Source organism: Haliotis rufescens, unplaced genomic scaffold (genome assembly GCF_023055435.1).
Source record: "Haliotis rufescens isolate VD_foot unplaced genomic scaffold, xgHalRufe1.0.p SCAF_3, whole genome shotgun sequence".
Taxonomy (NCBI): Eukaryota; Metazoa; Mollusca; class Gastropoda; order Lepetellida; family Haliotidae; genus Haliotis; species Haliotis rufescens.
Genome location: NW_025964001.1, coordinates 62,378,926 through 62,402,755, shown reverse-complemented (window position 1 = coordinate 62,402,755; position 23,830 = coordinate 62,378,926). Strand labels below are relative to the sequence as shown.

Below are 23,830 nucleotides of genomic sequence, written 5' to 3'. Positions count from 1 at the left end.
ATATGACAAATAATCAGAATATTTTTTAACTATCCCATTATGTGCCGGTTAAAGAATGACAAAGAGAAATGTCATGTTTGAAATGAATCATGGTTTCGACTTGAAAACTATGAATTCACATGCAAAGGATTGAGGTTTTTCCTGTTTTTCCTGTTTTCTGAAATTTTTTTTTATATGTATAACAATACGTTATTTTTTACAGAGATACCCTAATCCATTCAGAGAGTGTAGGGTTATACTGTAGTTCACAATATTACACCCACACCACGGAGGCCAGTATGTTATGGGACCTGAACCAACCAAACCGGTGGTCGATAGTGTGAGCAAACATATGGATCACTGTTTATTTCCCAGTCGTTTGACCATCATATCTTAGGCTTAAGGTATGGGAACATTGAGGTATTTGGGTATTGGGGTATTTCGGATCTGCGCTCGCCCGGACGTCAACTGGACATCAGAACGCTAATGGATTTTCGTGTATTTCAACAGTTTGATAACAGAGTATTCACGCATGAAATATTCAAAACGTGTGCTCAATCTAGTCAGTTACATGACATCAGCACATACCCGTTTATACCGTATAACATTTACCATTAGCATATATACTTAAACAAACATTAATGTGTGTATATGAATACATATGACAACGTTATATAGCCTTAACTGATTGAAACCCATTTCGCATTTACCAACACGTACACGCGCGCAAAGCACATAAGCATAACTCTTGCTTCCGTCCTTTTCGCGAACACCCGGTAACATTATTATTAGATAGTGATTCATAGACACATGCTCATGATATAGTCGGAATTGTAGATCGACTTTGCTTTACGTGGAGATTTCTATTGGATATGGAAAGGGTTTTGGCTTTATTTTCAATAATCAATGAAATTAATAATTTATTTTAACTATTTTAGCTTTTAAACTAAAAAGTAACTCAACGGGTGTACATATATCACGGTCAGAAATACTATAAGAATCTAGTTCATTCAACCACAAACATGAATTGCTGAATAAGCAATTTACACTTTTTCTCCAATATATTCGCCAACTAATATCCTTACTTTCAATTGAGATGCATAGGTCATGCTGAAATTTAATAAATATGTCAGATTCTATGAACAGGAATTCTAAAATAACCAGATAACGACTATTAAAAAATACCAATAACACAAAACAATAGCTGTATAGTGAGTGCATGTTTATAGTGCTTAAACTAGTCCCATTGCAACACAATAGGGGAGGGTTTTAATTCCCCGCCATATGGTATGATCAAATATATAACAACGATAAGGAAGAAAATCGGTTCGCCGGATGACAACCCCAGTACGCGTGTATCACAAAATAAATATTCAAAAAGTCTGCCAGAAGCCCACGCGAGTAAAGTTGGCTGGCTACGTCTTAACTCAAGGCGGATCTAACCGTTGAATTTATTATATGATTGCAATAACCCCGACTCGACCCAAGCCTTGTTGTACTTGCCAGGCGAGTTGGAAAAAGTGACGGCCCCGAGAAACAAAGGTGGGAGATACCTACCTCACCAACACCCGTCTAACAGTCTCATCAAAGACTATATAATTTGCCCTCAGATAGCACAGCACAATAGTTATCTGGTTAGAGAGAATGTATTAGGACGCCCGGTCCTCGACAAGCGAGTGGCCCCGAGATTACAAACTAAACGAAGAATCGCAGTGAGAACCTAGGCAAACAGAGCGGACGAGCTTGAAGTGATCAATCTCATCTTAGAGTAAGAGGCATCACAGGCCCACGAGAGCTCTTTCACTAAGCTCAAATCAATGAGAAGTCTTTATTGTACTGCTCTTGTGTACTTACAGCAATGTTAAGTACTGGCACCTTGGGAATCTTTTAAAGAGGAGCAAATCACAACAGTTTACATTTAGATACACAAGTATAAGAGTTAAACCACATTTCAACAATACTTGATGAAAGTATTAAGCATTCATACTTGATGAAGACTTAAAGGGGCTCTGAAAGGCCAATTTTTATCATGCATTTTCTGAAGTCACATGTCTGTACAGTGATTCGGGTCATACTTATTATTGTTGCTGAGCTGTGTTTTACAGTCACGCCCTTAAAGGATTTGAGAGAACAAGTAACATGTATTTAAACACTGGAAGTGTAGTATTTGCATTCAAAGTGTAGCTTTAAGGCAATAAGAGTTTTGACATCACTTCAACAGTATGAAAACACACATATACATGTACTTACAGATAACCACAGAAATATATGAACAATACAAATACATAATGGATTTGATAATATGTCAGTTTTCTGTGAATATCTGAAGCAATACATGGAAAATGATAAGATATTCGTACAATAGATGCATTTCATTTCTGTAATCTTTGGACGTAAGTAACGAATCTTTATTATGCAAACATTTCGCAAATTCAATAATCCTGCATAATACGTGGCCACATGGTACCCTGGTTGTTAATAGCCTTCCATGACGCTAGTCATAATTCTTGTGATTCATCGAAGTGGCTTTCCCATGTGTTGGGTATTTACTCTGGGGTCCGCCATAAATCCACGTCTTTCCCGGGCTGACACATAACATATAAAGTCAATTGGGTGTTTCGCTCAGGGTACAGGGTTGTGTACATGTAGACTTTCTTTAGCCTTGTGCCTCCTTTAGCCCGCTCCTAACCACACCCTCTCTCACTCCTTAGTTCAAGGAATGTCGTGGTTGTGAGGTCGTGTTGCAGTTGTAGCTGGAGGTGGATGACAAGACTGTTGAAGGTACTTAGTGAACTGTAGTCGAGTAACATATATACCGAATGGGTGTGAGTTTTTTTTTACTTTTCTTTGTCTCGCTCTAAAGATATGTATGTTATCAGTCTTGATCTTGAAGTTTCTCTGTTTGATTTTGAAAAGTTCGATGTGGACGTTATTGAACAAGTTAAATTCTGTTGTATGTATGTGATTATATGATTACGTTGTAGATTATGTAAAGGTGTGCCATAATTTAATATAGTGTGTGAGACTCTGCTCTATAAATAGGTACTCGGTTCTAGGATCTAGTGCCCCTTTCCAGTCTAGATGTTTTTTTAATATTATTATTATTATTTTTATTATTATTATTGTTATTGTTGTTGTTGTTGTTTGTGGTGGTGGTGATGGTGTGGATGGAGGTGGTGTAAATACGACAATCAATAACTGATAGAACGATGTACAAGTTAGTTATACTACACTACTACTATCACTACTATCACTGCTGCTACTACTGCTACTACTTCTACTGCTAATAAACATAATAATAATATTAATAATTAAAGAGATAAAAACATTTCCATAAACGTAAGCAGCGTTAGAAACTAACAGTTTTCGTCCACTAGTCCTTATAATGATAACATATAGCAAAACCCTTAAAAATGGCAATTTTCTACTAGTCCTTATGATACCTTTACCATTGGGCAGTTTGGCAAGGACTATAGGACTAGTGCCAATTTCTAACCCTGCGTAAGAAGTATCTGCCAAAAACATAGTCCATTGTACGATTCCGACCATATCATAAGCATGTTTTTAAGAATCACTATCAGGTAGACAAAGGGTTTGGAGTAACAAGAATTGCTTCGGCCGCCAGTAGGCCCGAGCCTTTTCCCCAAGTGTTAAACATCTACATTTGAGAGTGATGTTTTAACTATGGGACATGAGACGGAAACTGCGCTTCATCCTGTGCCCTTTCTTATCATTATGTTCATAGGGACAATGCTTTAGTATGTCATCACTTATGCATAACATAAGTTCTATAACCATTTTGATAATGATCCTAATTCATGTATAACATGTGCATGCAGGCATGTAAGGTGTACAATATATGTGTTTGTAAGGATGCACATCTGCATGACTTTGGTTATATATTGTTGGCCAAGTTATCATTTGTTTGGTCATTTGTAACAAATATGCCACCAAAAGCCTACATTTTAAATGATGTCGTATAAAATTACGTCTCCTGTTTTCAAACACAGGATGTTTGCTGGGGACATATGTTCGATATCGATTTGTATTGTGATATGAATGCTGTAGGCGGGTGTATGACGCAGTGTTGGACTACTGTGGCTCTAGGTGTGCTTCCAGGTGAATACGGATTACTCCATGCTTACAGCATATGCACATCCGTGTAGGGAGTTTCACTCAATGATTCAAAGACGGTATCAGGCTTATCAGACGTCTGAAGGACAAGTGTACCCCATGCAGACATGATCGATGTAGAAATCATTTGTTTGGTTTGCTTCCGATAAAGCCGGCCATGCCTACCCTTTTCGCGAACACCTGGTGTCATCACTGATTTTCAGTGATCCATTCATATGATTTGTGTCACTATTTTGCTTATCGCGCTAAATGAAACCTCTTTTGGCAGATAACCAAGACTGATTATTCTCTGGTCTTGACGTATTGAAAATATTTATAATTGTTTTTTTTATTTTTATATGTTTGAGAGAAGCTCGGGAGCCTAGTGGTTGCGACAACCGTTCTTTCTGCCGCCATCCCAAGTGCGATTATCAACATAGGTACAATGAAGCGGTTCTGCTTGTCCCCGGATTATATTTGAAATGTGCTAGAGGCGGCGTAAATAATAATAATCACTCTTTCTGTTTGCCTCATTATTATTATTTATAATAATAATAATAATAATAATAATAATAATAATAATAATAATAATAATTATAATAATAATAATAAAAAAAGCGACAAAACCCTTTCCATATTCATAAGAAATCTCTGCCAAAACCAGTGCTGCTGTTGAATGTGTCTCTTCCGGTCTGGTTGGACTCAGTTTCTTGTGACCGAGGCACAAGTATGGCTACCCCTAAATCTTGGTAGTTTTTCAGTAATATATTTTTAGCACCCATTCTTAACACCTTGTCATGAAAAAAGGTTGGGATATAAATAGGACACTATTTGTAATAATTCACTCCTTACATCATGTCGTGGTTGTGAGGACGTGTTGCAGTTGAAGCTGGAGGTTGATGCCAAGACTGTTGAAGGTATTTAGTGTATTGTAATCGGGGAAACATACAAAATATAAAAACTGAATTCGTTTATTTACTTTTCTTTGTCGCGCTATAAAGATATGTATGTAATCAGTCATGAACTTGTAGTTCTCTATTTCAGTTTTAAAAGCAACCATTCTAAAAACATTGTTCAGAAAAGGGTTTGGAAAAAATCAGAACAGATTTCTAATCATTTATTCAAGACCAATTCCAAAGTGAAAAAGTCAATCCCATGTATTACCATATACATGTAGTGTATTCAACGTGATCGTCATCTTTCACAATAATATTAAAGCGACACAACCCTGTCCACACGCATAAGAAATATCCACTACGATTCTGACGACATCACAAGCATGTGTTTATGAATCATCATCAAATCAAGTCAAATCACATTTTATAGGCTGTAACATACAAATCTTGTATCAGAATGTCTGGAATCGCCTTCAGTGTGTGAGAGTTAAAACTGAAAACGTTTTCATTGACCACAAAGAAGAACGTGCTTTTACTTTCTTGATTTTAAACAGAATCTTTATGAATTATTATTGTGTAACAGCTGTATTTGTTACAATGGACATGTAAATGAAACATTTTCACTCAGTATAAAAGTACACGAAGAGAATAATTTTATATTTTGATTAAATTAAATTTAATTTGATTAAATTTTCAATTGTTACCACACTTTATATCTGGGATAACTATTATTTGGTTGGCCATAGTTATAAACGTAAGAGGTTAGTATTAACAAGCTAATGTCAACATCTCTGATTTGTACCAGATGCACCAAGAGGTCTTCGAACACAGGAATGCGCCGTCATTGTGGTCTTTATCTATTACTTACCTCAACGCTTTTCCAAAATTCACACACAGAAACTTGATCATCTTGGTCTAAACAAAGACTGAATAAAAATAAGTAATAAAATCTTCTATATTGATTCGAAGTATTGGCCGCATTGACCTCTCATACATAGGGGTGTTTGTTTAGGGAGACCTGGGTTAAATGAACATAACACAAATAGACAAACACTGCTGGAAGGCCCAACAATGGAGCTTTTACGCCAATTTAAATCAACACCTTTACTAAGATTTTTAAACCTAAGATAAAATGTGTATTTGCCGTGAAATAGAAGGGATTGGTTATATGATCTGCTCCATTTGGGCCGAGATGTGCTCAGGCACACAGGCATGGGATGGGGCGGGCCTATGGGCATTCTTAGTTATCACGGCCTACAGTTGCCGCTAATAGCAGACCTATGTCTAATTCTACGACATCACAACGGTAATGCCGTCCCTGCCGCCGTGCAGATTTTATCTCTAAGATTTTTACATCAACTTCATTGCGCGTGCGTTCCTAGACGGCCTGTCATCGCTAATGAAACCCATGCATGCATTTCTGAAAGTACACAATTCTAGTTCCGCGTTTAAACATGACTTTATCATCGCCGTCCTAAGTTGAAGCCACGGTCAACGACGCACGTAACAGCGACATTAACACTAAGCAAACACGGCTTACGGTAAGGCAACACCCGACAGCTACCCGGGCCCCGGGTCTGGCGCGACGAGCTAATGGCCGAAGAGTCTCTGCAGGTTTGCTCAGTTTGAATGCGCCGAGACGAACCGTAAACTCGCTGATTGAGAAGACTATGGGTTCGCCGTCAATGGTTTTAACTTCTCGCTCATTTGATTGTATCTTGAGTCTGATCAAAAGCATTATTGTAGGTCGCTTTGGGTGAGAACACCCTCAACCACTTGCTCTTCGGGCGATCATGGGGCAGGGCAATGGTTTGGGAGTACACCTAACATGAGGTTAATGGATGGTACGACGCCGCTTCTCCACATAAACCTGCAAATTAATTATCTAAATAAACAAAATATCCCCAAAATCACATCCAATCCCGATACATAAGTCACGGATAGCACCCTTGGTGCTAATAATTTTCTAAGTGCGCTTTATTTACAGTCTATGTTGAAGTAAAGTGGGGTTGTTGAAGGTTAGGCCGGACCTTAAGGATCGTATTTGCTCATCACTCGTCGGACTTTGGCTTCTCGGGACCCGTGTGAATAACAACCCCCTTGGGTGGCTCCGCCCCTGCCGCTTCAACTACTGGGATCTTCAGGCTGTAGAGTTCGAAGGTTAGCAAGTTATTGGCATAACTCCGCCTTGCTGGTTAGGAAGCGATCTCCTGTTAATAGTGTGATCAATCTTGGTGTAACGACACGCGGAGCAAGGAGCAAGGTGTAGGCTAGAAGGCGAAGGTAGTACATCATGTGTGATACTGTACTTTCACTTTATGGTCAGTGTAACGCTACACCCTAACTGAAATGTGTGTTAATGTGAAACGGTGTAGTTTCAGCACAACGCTGTGGGTGATCCAGGTGGGATTTATGCGTTAGTTTTCATACATAATTATAGTTACGATAATTGATACATTTATTTTTCTCGTAGAATCAGCGCACTTCAACTTTACGATGCTACCCAGGGGACGATACAGTAAAAATAATATCCATGCATATAAAGTTATAACATAATTTAATAATGGTTTCTCTCAGACTAATAAGTTTCGCTATCCTTATAAATCAATGCATGCTATTGTTTTATTTATATCAAAACGGTCAATCATCGTTATCGTATGACATTTTTACCTATCGTGTACTATTGAAGTAGTTTATGTATAACACCTTTATTATCTTGGCATATTACACTGAAAACAACACATAATCATTCCAATGTGGATATATATTGAGTTGTGCACTACCGTATTAACCAACTTTATGTACATGGTGGCCCCTATACTTCTATAATATATATCTATGTGTCCATAACAGACACCATAAAAAGTAACATACTTCTGCCTATTGTCAATGTGTAGTAATTGTGGTTGATATTTGGCGTAACAAGTTCATGATGATAAAACATCATAATGGTACAACATATACTACCCAAATGTAGTTAAGAAGACCCGATTAGACACCTTACTATAGTTAATTTGAATACATGACCCATGCCATGACAGATAAACTATAGCAATATGAAATTATCGGGTGTTCTGAACTTTTTTTTCAGTAGAATATGAAAAAAATTAACTGATATTATATCTTGATGTAACAAATTATTACCTTAATATTGTTCGTCAGTTTGGAGGTATTAAATAAAACTCATAACAGTTTCGCCGCAATTTGCGGCTATAGAATCCACGAAATGAATACCCTTTGTAAGACGAGTACCTTGGGTAGCACTTGGTATAGGAGTTTTAAATTGTGTTTGTTTTACGCCGCATTCATCAATATTTCAGCCATATGTCGGCGGTCTGTAAATAATCGAGTCTGGACAAAACAGTTCAGTGATTGATATCATGAGCATCGGTCAACTTAGTCACTGAGCCTGATCACCCGATATACTAATTTGCCTCTTACGACACGCATGGGTAGCTGGAGACGTATATTCTTACCCAGAAACTCCACGGGCTTCGTATGGGTCTTTTTTTGTGTAAATCTACACATTGTATTACCGTATTAATTATTCGCATTAACTATAACCTTTCGGAACTAGCCTTGTCTGATGTCCATGTCACAAAATTGAAATATGGGAATTATACACCAGAGCATCGTGATATAACGACAGTCAAATAGTTGTAATTTGTAATGTACACTTCGTTTATAACGAACACGCTTATAACGAACTAACGGATATAACGAACTGTTTTGGTCCCGCCCATTGGCTGTATATCTGCGGCATGTATGCTTATAACAAACTACGGTTATAAGGAACTAAAATTAGTGGTTCCTTTGATTTCATTATAACAGTAGTGTACATCCCCAACTACACAATGCATCACAAATACCTCTACCCCCACCAACACTCACACTAAGTTGCATGCACACTATTAAATGTGGTATATACTTTATTTAAACTTTTTAAGTCATAGTTAAGGGTAAATAACATTTTCTGACGACAAAAAATTTGAAAATTCGAAAGCTAACAAAATCATGCAATAATAATCAAAAAGGTTACAACAACTGGACGTTATTTATTACAAATAGCACAATATTGGGAACATAAGCACTGTCCAGGTCCCGTTACAATTTGTTCTTCTTCCTCACTCGGCTATTCTGGACAGCTTTCTCAAGGCGGTTTGTACATAATTGGGTCTGGACCAGACAAACCACTGGTTGATATCAGACCAATGGCCTACGTCGCTCCAATCAACCAAGTTACCGACAACCGGATCCATTTGGTTGCCTGGCAATCATAGGTTGCTGGGTACTTTTACTCTATCACGCAGACCCTGAGACAAATATCTCCAATACAGCCCATGCAAGTCTAAATTATTTGCCAAGTCTAGATTTCTGAAGCATCAGGAATGAAGAAAGTTTCTGGGCTCCTTTTCCTTATATTTTATTACTATTATTTAACAACTGTTTTGTTTCAGTAAAATAGTTCATTTCAGAGACTGGACTTTAGTCAATGGAATTATTCTAACCCCGGTATTATTGTATGTTAGTGGATCGGATTGAAAATATACTCAATAAGCATAACCGTATATATGGTATATTAAATAATACATGGTAGTCAGATATAAAGAGGCGACAAACACTTTCCATAATCAGGAGAAACCTCTGTCAATTGCACGATTTCGACATAAGCATGTGTTTACGAATCACTATCAAGTATTGATGATACCAGGTGTTCGCAAAGAGGTGACACCCGTCACAAACACATGCAAAGGCAAGGCAAATGTTAATCTGAAACATCCTCCATATTTGAGACATGGTAAGCATCTTTTAAGTATGTACAGCTTAAGGAAATAAATGTACAGATAACTCTGAGTATAACGAGTTTGTCACAACCGAACCCTTAGTTATTGTTGATTATCAGTTATGTCCGGACATTTTGTAATAAATGTGAACGTTTTCTTCAAAATGCGTATGTTTGAGGACACCCTTTAGAGCTGTTTGCTACCATTACACAAATGAATACATCGCGTGTAGGACATCATGTGGAACTACAGTCCGATTGAAGTTGTACGCCTCTCTCCAACTTATGTATGTGCAAGGTGTATTGTCATGGCCTACAGGCGCATGGAGCGTTATGTAGCTCGTGTGGAATGTAGTCAGTACTTGAAAGTCGTACAGTCCTAATATATGTATTATTTTTTCGAAGATATTCATGTGGAAAAAGGTATTGTCATGACCCATAACCCATGTGGTCTTAACGTTCTCATAAGAAACATAGTCAATACTGGTTGTCGGACAGTCCTAATAATGTATTGATGTCGTTCTAAGATATGCATGTGCAATACTGTATTGTCATGACACATAACTCAACGTATTGAAGCAGCACATTACAAAAGTCGAGTAACAATAAAAAGAATGTTCCGTACACATGTGTATATCTACAAGGCAACGTATTACCCTCTGCAACTACAAACACGTACACACCCGTCCATGTCGGTTTCTACACGTAAAATACAATATTGACATTATTATATACTTCTTCTAAAAACACATAAGTATATTTGAAACTTTACATCCACACACCTTTGCGTATACATACATCTGATATTAGTAATTCAGTCTCATTGACAATATTACCATTTAAATCATTTAAAGAAAGTACTTAAGAAATTCACTATCACATTTACTTAATATATAGCGAGTCAAGCACATATTTGTTATGTGAATCTCCATAATCGACTTTCTTATTTGCTTATGATTAAATACTATAATTACTCATTTTTCAAGTGGAGTCTCTTCATACAGCCACTAATACTAACCATGATTTATGTGATAACATAAATATAACACTGATGTAAAGCGCTTCATCAAATAACCCTTATATATCGTCTAGTTTTATTGATACTATTTATTTACCCTCTTAATAATAACTGATAATACTGTCTCTTGTGGAGTCTCGACCAGCAACAGAGATCTAGGTTATAACGTATATTGACACACTCAGAATTAAATTGTTATGATCAATTGTCACTAAGATTCCAGACTATATTTACCATAGTAAAGTATAATAAATAAATAGATTATATTTCGGACAGAAGTGTAATCGAAAATTGCATTTTAAACCAATATTTTCTGTAAAGTTTTAGATTAATTTTCAGGTCGGACACTATTCATGAGTTTTAGTAAAGTATTATGACAACATGCTTGTAATGCTGTGCCTTTTACAAGGAGTTATCGCACCTATTTATCATCTGAAACTAACCTTTTTTATGGACACTGTGAATGACAGATGCTACCGGTAGACCAGGGCAACTTACTTGTATAATTCACATTGTTTTAGACTTACATGCAGTTGGCCCTATGTTGAGCGTCAGAAATGTGCTTAATCATAATCTCCTGTAGCTGAAGAAAATTGATTGATTCTGTGCAGTTTAGGAGATCGGTGTAAGTGATTTACTTCACAAATTAATAACATCAAAGATATGCTTATCGGATGTTCATGTACTATTTCAGGTATGTAATAGTTAATGGAGGCCTGAAATAGGTGTCAACATGAAAATATCTGTTAATTTTTCGGTTATTTCCCAATGCCAGCCAGTAAACATAATCCAGTAAGAAGTGTACTTGTAACCACACTTTACCCAAGTGGTTGAATGCACGTTGAGCATTTTCTATCAACGAATCCTAGCATTGAGAATTACGTAAATCTCCTATAGCGTCGATGTTACTTTTGGAAAATATTAACTGTTAACCCTTTGCGTATAACACGTTATATCATCACTGATTTTCAGTGATCTATTCATATAATTGTCATCACTATTAGGCCACTAATCCTTATATACCCATATATTCGGGAATGATCATTATCTGTTATTGACGTTTTAAGTTTACTGCTGTCAAACATATAACAATAACACATGCAAGTTTACTACAGCATGCAGCTTTCGGGGAGGGGGATATTTGAATGAGCCTACCCCAACCCTTCCTTAACTGTAGGGAATATTATAATATGTACACATGTTAAAGATATCATAAAACGTCATTTCGTGACAAGTGTTTCGTGCATATACCATCAAATGTGTTTAACATGTGTGCAACAAGACTCTACGTGTATTAGGCTCGGTTTTAATGTTTACAACTAATTTTTAAAATCCCTTTGGATTCTTGAAACTTGTACCTCGTTATTGGAGAAAGCATGTTGCGAATGATAAATGGTAAAAATGGTTAGTGAATCATATTACTACGTGATTGATGCATCATTGATTCAAACCAACATATGGCGGAGTATTATATCAATCCCAATATTTCAACCCGTCAACACTATTGGCATGTTCTGTGTGGAGGACGGTCACTTTTTTAATTCCCACATCTCTTCATGTCGTGCATGTTTCGCGAACACCTGGTGTCATCACTATTTAAAAGTGATTCATGATATAGTCGGAATGGTACAATGGAATCTGTGTTTAGCCGAGATTTCTTATGATTATGGAAACTAGGAGTTTTGTGGCTGTTAATTATGGTGGTTCCTATTTGCCAAACCTAAGGGACAGGTCATTTATTATAGGGGATGTTTGGGGTGGGGTTGGTGTAGGGTGTAAAATTGGTCTTAGGTCCAACATTGAGTCATGCCCCCCACCCCAACCCCACCCCCACATCCAATACACGTAGCATTTTCTCCGTGACCCCCTTCCCATAATAAATTAGCTGTCCACAAAATGTTCAAATTTATAAGTGTTTTGTTTGAAAATATATAACTGTGTCACGTTTTGTAACCCTCCACTGCCGTATAGATGTGATACGTTTTGACGCCCGTCCTCTTTCGCTGTGCCATTTTCCTGACCTTTAACCTCAATGCCCCCTCCCGGTTCCTTATAATATAAGACCAGTCGCTATTCTGTCACTATATTTCTCCTCATCTATGTTACCTGTCATAGTTACAGTTTCATGGACAATCAGAACTTCAGAAAATTATGAACAACCTTTTCTTAAACTGTAATGTCCATATTTCAAATTCTTTCTGAGCATAAAGATAAAGATACATTCCTTCCAATGAAAATATTTTGACCAGTGACATTGTCAACTGTTAATCAGAAAGGGTGCTTATGATCATAGCATCAAATCAACAGGGTTGTCTTTCTTGTTGGTGTTTTGTGTATGCCATAAAACACCGATTACTCGCTTTGAATTTACGAAACGAGAAACATCGGTAATGATAGATTACATCCATACATTATGTAAGCATCATGCATACCGCCGGGTGAGTTAAACTGCTATCAATGGAGGCTGTGTGTTCTTCACAACTCGCTTCATGATACTTAAGACAATTTCCTCTCCTTTAAAACAATTTAAGTTTTAACGCTATAACTAGATTTTAGCCCATGTGCATGTTTAAGTCGAAACGGACACGATTATTGTCATATGTAAATAATGCTCTGCTTGATGGAATATAGCATTGAGAAATTATTATGTTCCAATCTCTTTCATAATTCATATTTCATTTTCAGAGGAAGGTAACATCAACATTTAAACCTGTACTTTTAGGTATCTGTGCTTTGGGTGAACTGTAAATGAGAGTTGCAGTTAATTTCAAACAGAGCGTTATGCAGAAAACAAATCTTAAATTTGAAGTAGAATTTAAATGGATGTTTTAACATATATATCATCGTGACACAACTGGGGAAAAATGGACAATGGTTCGTTCTCGGACGCGTAAATCGTGTCGTGTTTGAATACAGTTTAATGGTATATATATGCCCTGTAACCTGTCTACACGTATCCTTGATGTTTACTTGTATAATTGATATTGTTTAAGACGTACATGTAGCTGGCTCTATGTTGAGCGGCAGAAATGTACTTAATCATAATCTCCTGTAGCTGAAGAAAATTGATTGTTTCTGTGCAGTTTAGGAGATCGGTGTCAGTAATTTACTTCACTAATTAATAACATCAAAGATATGCTTATCGGGTGTTCATATACTATTTCAGGTATGTAATAGTTAATGGAGGCCTGAAATAGGTGTCAACATGAAAATATCTGTTAATTTTTCGGGTATTAACCAATGCCAGCCAGTAAACATAATCCAGTAAGAAGTGTACTTGTAACCACACTTTTCCCAAGTGGTTGAATGCACGTTGAGCATTTTCTATCCTAGCATTGTGAATTAGGTAAATCTTCTATTGAATCGATGTAACTTTTTGAAAATATTAACCGTTAATTTAGGAATTAGAAATATATATATTAGATAATGATTCTATCACTAACATCCCAGAATATATGTAAACATATAAGAAATTGCGACATGAACACATTTTAGTTTGAATTACACAAAAATATATACAATGAAACAAAGTGTTAAGTCATTTTAAAGGTAAAAAGGGTAAAGCGTCATATGATTAATAGGGCTTTATATTCAACACATAAACAGCCGTGCTTCCTGGATAAGTCCAAACGCACTTTTAGAAGAGCTAGCTATGAACGTGTGTCGGTAATAAATATTATGTTCTTTGCTTCTTGGGTCTCCTTTAATTTCTTTTCTCTAAAAATTGTTTCAACATTTAAGCTAAATGATGTCGGTTTATAATGGTTATGAACGGCACAGGAATATTGTATGCATCTTAAGAGGTGGTTGTTTATGAAAGTGTCTCCCCAAGAGTACTTATACCCTTAGCATCTTGTCAAACTCTTGACGATAATGACTTGCATTGGTTTCGCGATCTTGACTCGGAGCTCGGAATGAGCAGCACAGCAGGCCATCCTCCCCGACTCCTCATGTCAAATAATCCCTCGCAAATCAAAATTAAGCTATTTCTGAAGTGTTGAAAGATTATGTAAGTAAAGCTTGGGCAAGGCTGTCGATTTCAAGAGACAAAACAGTGATTGCAGTGTCGCACACGATGCGATGACTTTTGAATAGAAATGGATCTGAGGACTTCGTGGAGAAATTGCCTGGAAGAGAAGCCTATTCATTGATCTCTCGAGGTTCAATCATTCATTTCACTTAAAATTATTGATGCCTGGCTGGCCAAGACCACACCTGAGAGCTGTCAGTCAGGAAGAAGGGACACTCCTTTATATACGATCCAGCCAATCACGGTCGAGAATGTGTTTAAGTGGGAGGAGCTAATCGTTGAAGGGCGAGGAGCCTACCGCCGTGTGAAGAACAAAATATGATAGTGTGTTGTGAACCCGGCAATATCACTTGACTGGTTTCTTTATGTAATGGTAGATCGGGTAGAACGACTCCAACCGTTGTAGTAGACGTTTACACACAACTCATATTATTGCAGATGGAAAGCGATCTAGACATGCATGCAGCAAAATCCGCAAGCTTCTCCGTGACGGCCTTACTAGATCTCCCCGAGGGGGGCAAGATCACCGCCTGTACAAGCCCCAGGGTGGAGGGTGAGGGTCTTGACCTCACCACGACAGCCTCGGTCCCTACCCTCAACAGCGTCCCACCGGCATATTATGACAATTCGGATAATCCATATACCCGATGGCTTCAGACTAACGAGAACATCCATTACACAGGTACGTGAATCTACCCCTATCTCCTCCATACTGATATTCATACCCGTCAATATCTTAAACTGCGTGGCCGGGTGTTTATCGGGTGGAAAAGCAACGCGGATATAATAGGCTCAATTGAAAGGTTCGCTTTCGAAACTGCCGTCACACGGGTAGAATACTGTTTAATACTTGACAAACTATAACTCACACAGTTGAAAGTTGAAGTTACAAACACGACAGAATTAGATTTATGAAAAAAATGAAAATTGACATGTTTTATTTAGTAAGGAATTTGCTACCCGAAGTGTCTTTCTTAACATTTTTGCTTCAAATTCAATTTCAAGTTCGTATTTTACTTAAGTTAAAAACTATTTTCCTAATATAAGGTATTCTTGACCCCTCTTTTGAATAAAAAAACACAATATGTATTTAGATAAAAAACACTCCAGTGTTACAGAAAGGTAAATTAGTCGTATGGTCCCCATTCGATACCTATTTCATTTAGAGTTTGATCTATTTGTGGTCAGATACTATGATAAGTAAGTGTGGTATCTCTCCTTGATGTAAGTTAACCTCTCTATCAAATCTTGCCGAACACTCGAGACATAGGGTAAGCTCTTGAATCACTTTACATGGGCGAAGTCAAACAGAACGCACTTTAAGCACCTTTCAGGCAATAAACATGTAAGTGTGTTGGGAAGACGTTTTTGATTCTTCAAATGTAATGAAAGAAATTTACCTTGGAAATATTTCTATTTCAGATGTCCTGTATGCATTTCGAATATCAATTGAGGAATAACTTGACACAAATATGTCATTGTTTAAATATAAATAGATTTAATAATTCAGAAATAAAGTAAAGGTAAACAAATATATAAATGTATTAAAACTTGTTTTACTTTATTCAAATGGACACCAACACATCAGCGGTTGTTATAAAATCAGAGTGTCTCTGTTTCGGGCTGTTTACCCTGATACAACTGCAATATTTGATATGAAGGAACTGATTTGCACCTGCGTATGAAAATATCTAGTTTGGTTACAAATTCAGCAGCACGTTTCCAAATACAGGTTATTATCTTTGAAAGCGGATCTGCCATAGATTATTACAAAGAGAGCACAAAATTCACACCAGACATCAATGAAGTTATTGTAAGACTATAAATCCTTTTTAAACGGTCATCGATTTGCTCCCAGACTTTTAACTGGATTATCGCTTAATTTCGATTGCAGACCTAACGGGTCAATAATCTGTCCACGTGCAGTTTGGCGCGTGTTCCCGCATGGTGTTAGTTTGATGCTAAAAGGCATCTCGTGCATGTTTGTATTCAACTAGAAATTGACTTAATTTTTCCTCCTGAGAAATGTAACATTTCCATTACCCCGCCTCGCTTTATGTGAGTAGATCGTACACAAGTCAAAAGAGCATTATTTACAGTATTTTATGATTCCGCGGTACTTGTGTCCGCTATTTATCTACAAAATATAGAAATGGCAACATTGAGTATAATTACATGATAATAATTACATGAGTACACCAGTAAAGCCTTTCCTTCGATCACAGTCAAATCCTCAGTTGTCATTTCACCTTTTTGTGAACACCTGGTATCATCACTTTTTTATAATGATCCATAAAGTCATGCTTATGTTATAGTCGGAATCGTATAATGGGCTCTGCTTTGAGTAGAGATTTCTTATGATTATGGAAATGTTTTTGACCTTACCAATATGTGAAATCGCCAATCTATTATCTTACGAGGAAACAAGAAATGAAAAGAATCAAAATGCTTGTTTTACAGTATACAAATTAATGTGCATCCAATCTGAAGTAGATTTTTATGATTAACATAAAAAGTCAACACAACTCTCCTCCTACCCTTGTGTATGTTTAAGAAGAACTTCCGCAATTGAACAAAGAAAATTATGAGACGCTATATTACCCTAGCCCTACTAATGTTAATATAACGCGGGTTGTGGCTGTTCGTTTATGAAGTGGTATCACAGAGTGCTTTGATGGGTGGAGATATTGCATGTGATGTTATTGTTTAAAGGTTTGCAGAGCAAACTTGATGTGTTTTGTATATCAGACAAATAACACCGAACGTGAGCTAGGTTCCATATTGAGCGATAGTGTTGATAAATCATAACTTGTAACCGTTTATAACCATAAAGCTACTACGAGAACATCCCTATCAAAGTGTATACTTCACATCAGCCAAGGTAATGGTTCACTATGTGCCGTGTTTTACTCACTGGCTGTTGATGCTTGCCATGATTCACATTATTAAGTTATAAAACCACTAATTAAAAATGTATACCATTATCCACAGAATAATATATCTTGGGGTGAAAATAATTGATGTGTAGAACTGGCGTGTGTTATGAAACCACATATTGTTGTAGTAATTGAATTACTTTTTAGTCCCATTTCTGTGGTAGATTCTTCAGGACTTTATGATATATAATTAATTTATATCAATCTGTTACTTTGGCTGTAGTTATACATAGACTGGTCCATGTATTAACATATTTTATTTATACGTTTGCGCTGACGCTTATAAGCTGACTGAGAAGAAAGCTATAATATAGCCCATAACGAACAAGAACCGACCCACATAAGAAATGCTTTTCTTGATAATGGTGAATTACAAATCGATTAACCAAAATATAAATGTAGGCATTCGTGTAAATTTCATCTTAACTGGAAAATTTGAAATTAATCATGCTCATCTTAGCGTAGAAACTCTAGCTGTGGTGGAGTTTCAATGGCATACATTCACAAGTCAACTATAAGTATTGCTTTTATGAAAAGAAACACAAGTGTCAAGGTTTGTCCCACAGTTTGAAAGGTTTCCTACAAAGGGTGCTCTTAATTCACAATCCAGCGTGGACCCCCAGCTATCTATATGGTGACATGAAGATACAATTCTATGCCTCGGGGGAAATGTTGCTATTGTTGTTCGTGATTTCACGGGACAACTCGATTTGTGCGAGCCTCATTGGTTTTAACTTAAAGTCTCTCGTTATTCACTTCAGTTTGGCACCAGAGCGAATGTAAGGCTTAGAGCACTTCAAGAACATACTTTCATCATACAGTGTTAGGAATGCTATGTACTACCGTACACTATGCAGGATTTCTTAAAAGTAGATATTTCATATAGATAAAAGGTACACGCCATAAGTGAAATACATGCAGTGGTTTACCACGTATGTATATATGGCTTGCAGTACTAGTGTTCATGCTGTGGTGCAAATGAAAGTTTGATTCAACATCGGAACCGATAGTTCTATAAAGAAATAGTAATCTGTATCACATTATTCAGTATTTGTCCTTTACACAAACATATGTAGACATTTCTTGAACCATTGTCTGTCTGTTGTATGCTTTTCCGGTTTCTTACCTTTGCCATCTTGATCATAAAAGCACAAAACCTGAAATCATATAATAAAGCAACACAAAGTATATATGATAACGTCGCATATCTTAAAATAAATCACTTTTATCCTCCCTTTCGAAGTTAAGTTGACAATTATAATAATAATCACACGCTGACGACCATGAAAATACATGATTCGTTCTTTGGAGACTAACATTTCAGAAAGTGACCATACATTCTCAGTAGAACATGGTACTAATGTAGAATTAGTATCGCCTACATAATAGAATAAAACGGTGTGATATGCATGCTGTATTTATCAGATAAAAGCTATAATTACGCACGCTTAGAGGTATCTAAGGGACCTCACTTCCTGTCCCCTATTGTCTTCGGGTCGATAGGCGCCCCAAGGGCACCGCAATTATCAATTAGGATCGAGGTTTCAGATAAAATACAGATTACACTGCAATATTGTCCCGTGAATGAGCATAACTCATCGTAAAAGTTTGAAATTAAACTGGGCTATGAATGTGTACATCACTATAAAGTTGATTGTAATTTCCCAATATTGTCAATAACTAACTCTTCATTAACAATTTGCTTCCATGAACACAAAGTAAGACCTAATGTTCAGATAGTTCTGATTGTTATAGACATAGCTATCTAATGGTGATCTGTAACAGTTTTCTGGATCATGCGATTCAAATCCAAAAGCGTTACTATTTCATTGTAATGTTGATATTGTTTAGTGAGATAGTTTATGGTGTATTTAAATACATCTTGAAACCATGATATATTTCCTTTATCAAACATTATTGAAACAATATTGTTATAGACAGGTCACTAGGAAATATATGAAATATAGTTATTGTTTTATTAGATGTTGTAGAAACAAAGCAATTACACATCAACGGATGAACCACATGATAAATCATTGATTATTTTGCAGTATGTTGCGTCACATACTAACAAAACGAAACCTAAGATATCTAATTATCTTATAGATTGTTCATATCAGTAGATATGAAAATGTTTATGTTATGTTAGGTGGTGATAATTAGATTACAGTAGAACACATTTGATAGTGGAAGGTAACTGAGCCAAACCTGAAAACTAAATGAAATGCAAAAAGCATCTTTAATAAAAATATTTAAAATGTGTGTTAGTATTATACGTTTAGCCTGGGCAGAGTATATGTTATAACGATACAAAAAAAGATAACAGAGGGAAATTCATATATCAGTGCCACAATACCATCCACATTGATTTTTTATATATATAATGACATATAAAATGTATAAATGTTAAGTCTGCATATCAGTTTTAGTATTGATATATCACACATTTTAAGGTACAATTTATATGTGTATATTTGTACAAAATATATTTCATTGGAGTTAAAGGTACACACACATATATATATATATATATGTGTTGTTTTATCATTAACGTTAACTAATACAATACATGTGCATTGATTCCCAGGGTATATTAGCGTAAAATATGTGCCGATTGGGCTATGTCCTTACTTCGCAAATGAAACCCGTAGAACCACGTCCATTTTATGATTGTTCATTCTGTGTGTGAGCAGTTACATTAAAAGATGAAATAATAACTTTAAGAAAGACACACATTGTTTAAAACTTTGCTGAAGGTATTATTACGATTTTGTAGTCGGCATGAAATCATATATCAATAACGGCTCTGTATGATGTAGTCTCTTCAAACTCTGTCAAACCTTATTTGTCTTTTAGTAATATGCCATCTATACTTTTCAATGAGAAATAAGTTATCTGTTAAAACAAATCTGTTAAATCAAAGCCAATATACAAATACAGTTTTGCAAGTATGCGAAATAGAAATATCTACGAATAATCATTATACCTGATTAAAAGGACGAAACCGATGTTCCACGTTGTTGAAAGACAATTAAAGTTAGAAACCCGACAATCTATAATTATATGTATATATTTAAGTTTTTAGCATTTTAAGGGTCTGTGTTAAGGAACGTACACAAAGTAGAATCATACCAAACTAACGAATACATTCAATTCGAGACAAATTATTTTAGATATCGTTTCTGAATGACACAAATGTAAAATAGCTTTACTTTTTAACTGTATAATAGCTTTTCTTAAATAAACAGCGAAATAAATATGAAATTGAAGAGATTCTTAGTTAGAAATGAATGTCAGATCTTTTAAGCCCTTTTCTGCAAATCGTATTGTTTTTTAAGCGATGATAATATAATATGTCAATTATTGTTAAAATATGTATCAGCAGTTTATGTAACAAACATAATGAATAAAACAATATATATGACAAACTTACAAAACGGACAAAATATAAAACGAATTTAATTCAAGTCATGAGGTATAACAAAATATATTACCCCGTTGAAATATAATACATGATAACTTAATTATAAAATGTAAATTACATTAGCTTGGAATGAGTGAACACTACTTTATCGATTTATCCTTGGAGAAAACAAACACGTTGAGTATATTTTCAGTAGTGAATTTATATCGTGTACCCACTGGCCTATGGTTCACCTTTGGACGAGGTAATTTATATTCTGTATGTACATCCCGTTGTTATCATAGACAAGGCAAAGTTGAAGTAGAACCCTCCAAGTACACCCCGACCTCAAACAAAAAGTATTACGTATAAAGTAACTTGGAGGGGTCTGTTAACAAAAAGATTATCTATTTCTGAAATGTTGTTATTTGTTTTAGGAATACCGGCCAACAGCGTGACAAGCTCCAACGGGGACCTGTCACAGCATGACAGCGACAGTCACGTGAGCTCTCCTGGCAAGAGCGCAGACTCACTAAAGCAGGAACCGGAAGAGTCCGACAGTGATGATGAAAAGGGCAAAGATGATGATGAATCAGGTTCCGGTCCAACCGGAAATGGAGATCCACCTAAGAAAAGGAAACGACGAGTGTTATTTTCAAAGGCTCAGACATATGAGCTGGAGAGGCGATTCCGACAACAGCGCTACCTGTCTGCGCCAGAAAGAGAACACCTTGCAAGTATAATTAGACTCACGCCAACGCAAGTGAAAATATGGTTCCAGAATCACCGTTATAAGTTGAAGCGAGCAAGACAAGAAAAGGGTCTGAGTGACCTCAACCCCCTCCCTTCACCACGTCGAGTAGCCGTCCCTGTCCTCGTCAAAGATGGCATCCCATGTCAAAGGACAAGTGTCAATGCTCCACTAGTCAAATCACAGGATCATATGTCCATGCAACACAACATCAATGGCATGGGTATGTCCTTAAATAATGGACTGAGCCACGCAAACTCGCTAGGCATGAACCATTCTATGAGCTCCTATCCGTCCATGGCAAATCCAAGCACTTTGTCCAACTCCAATATGAACATGAACATGAGTTGTGCGTACAGTATGAGTTCAATGGGCTCAATGAATTCAATGAATCTGAATGTACCCAATGTGAACAATATGAACGTGTTGCCTGGATACAGTCATCCACTAATGCAACCACAAACGCGTTGGTGGTGACACACTCTTTCTCACAATCGTGCCTTACTTTCTCCTTAGACAAGTCTAAGATCATATTCAGGCCTTGAGGCCTAGCCCGGGCCTCCATAAGACTTTCCTAGGGTGCACGGGCTACACAATGGTCCTTGCAAATGTTTGAAATGCTGATATGGACATATGTCATTCTGTTCGCTGAAGTTGTGTTCTACGAGGCAGAAAGTCACAGACGCTCAGACATTGGACTCAATGTATTCTTCATCTCTTTATTTGTATTTATTCCACTCTTGAAATCCATGTGTCATGTTATGCAGAATCTGAGGTAATATTAATGTCAAACACGCGTAATGATATCTCGTAATTTGCTCTGATTAAAACTAGAATTGTGCAGAAGACGAACGGCAGTTTCGCCCAGGATATATGTTTCACCTTGTTCTGCACATCATTGGTACCTAATTCATCTTATTCATCTCCTCTTCAAAAGATCTCTGTGACAATAAAATTGTCTATTCAAGCATTGAAACATTACTTTTATCATTTATTCATTTCATCTTGAGCCAAACACAGTTCCAACATTATTACATTTGGCGTCGAATATAATATACAGTATAAGCTACTTAGACTTGAAAATATGTATGCATAGTGCGAAAGTTTTACTAATGATGAAATACAATTTCAAAACAAATCATATACACTACTCCGTTTGTATAGATATTTCATATTGTAACGAAACTAAGATAAAAGAACTTGTACAATGTCTACTTAATTTAACTTACTTGAACGCAGTACACTCACATTCCGTCCAAATCTCCAAGTTGTGTAGCATGTGAATATACCATTAAAGAAGACGTGTTTCTTTCATATTACTATAGTTAATCTGTCATGCCATGACAGATTAACTAAAGTAGTATGAAAGAATCGGATGATCGTTAAATTGATTAAGCCATGACAGATTCACTATAGTAATATGAAAGCATCGGATGATCCTTAACCGTCTTTTAGCCATGACAGATTGACTATAGTAATATTAAAGAAGAATCCTTAACATTTTAAGTAGTATAGATTTTGTGTCCAGGGATTTATAAATTAGGCTTTGAATTTTAAGTGTCGGGTAATATGAAAACTAACATTTGAAACTTAAATTTACTGTCTTCATCCATGTCGCAAGCCTTTGTCTGTTATGACACTGACCTCTGGTGACAGGATGTGGACAACCAGGGGAGGTAATCGAGATAAGATAATACCCCGTCTGCCCACAGCGCGACTTACAATTTGCTGATTTCGCTATCAAGTTGTCATGGTGTTTGTCTGATAAATCACTTTATTGGCCCATCCAGATCTAATCCCGCTGACAGCATGGCCTCCTGCACTGTTTATTACGCGTACAGGCTCCCTCGATAATTCTACATCTTCCAGGTCGACCTCACTTGGGTGGCTTAAAGTAAATCTACCTGCTGTGCGATCTAAC

The 23,830-nt window shown here is 36.5% G+C and overlaps 1 protein-coding gene across 4 annotated transcripts in view; it reads left to right on the top strand.

Moving 5' to 3' along the window:
* LOC124132353 (homeobox protein Nkx-2.2a-like) overlaps positions 1-22,885 on the top strand; it is a 40,947-nt gene extending 18,062 nt beyond the window's left edge. For 2 of the 4 annotated variants that reach the window (XM_046496240.2, XM_046496238.2), the window contains exons 2-3: positions 15,258-15,501; positions 21,596-22,885. In XM_046496240.2, coding sequence (XP_046352196.1) covers positions 15,258-15,501; positions 21,596-22,386 — 1,035 coding nt within the window. In that variant the 3' untranslated portion in view covers positions 22,387-22,885. Of the gene's footprint in view, positions 1-2,634; positions 2,761-7,185; positions 7,272-15,257; positions 15,502-21,595 lie in introns of those variants that run through there. The other 2 variants (XM_046496237.2, XM_046496239.2) reach the window with 2 other exon arrangements.
* Positions 22,886-23,830: the final 945 nt, after the last annotated feature.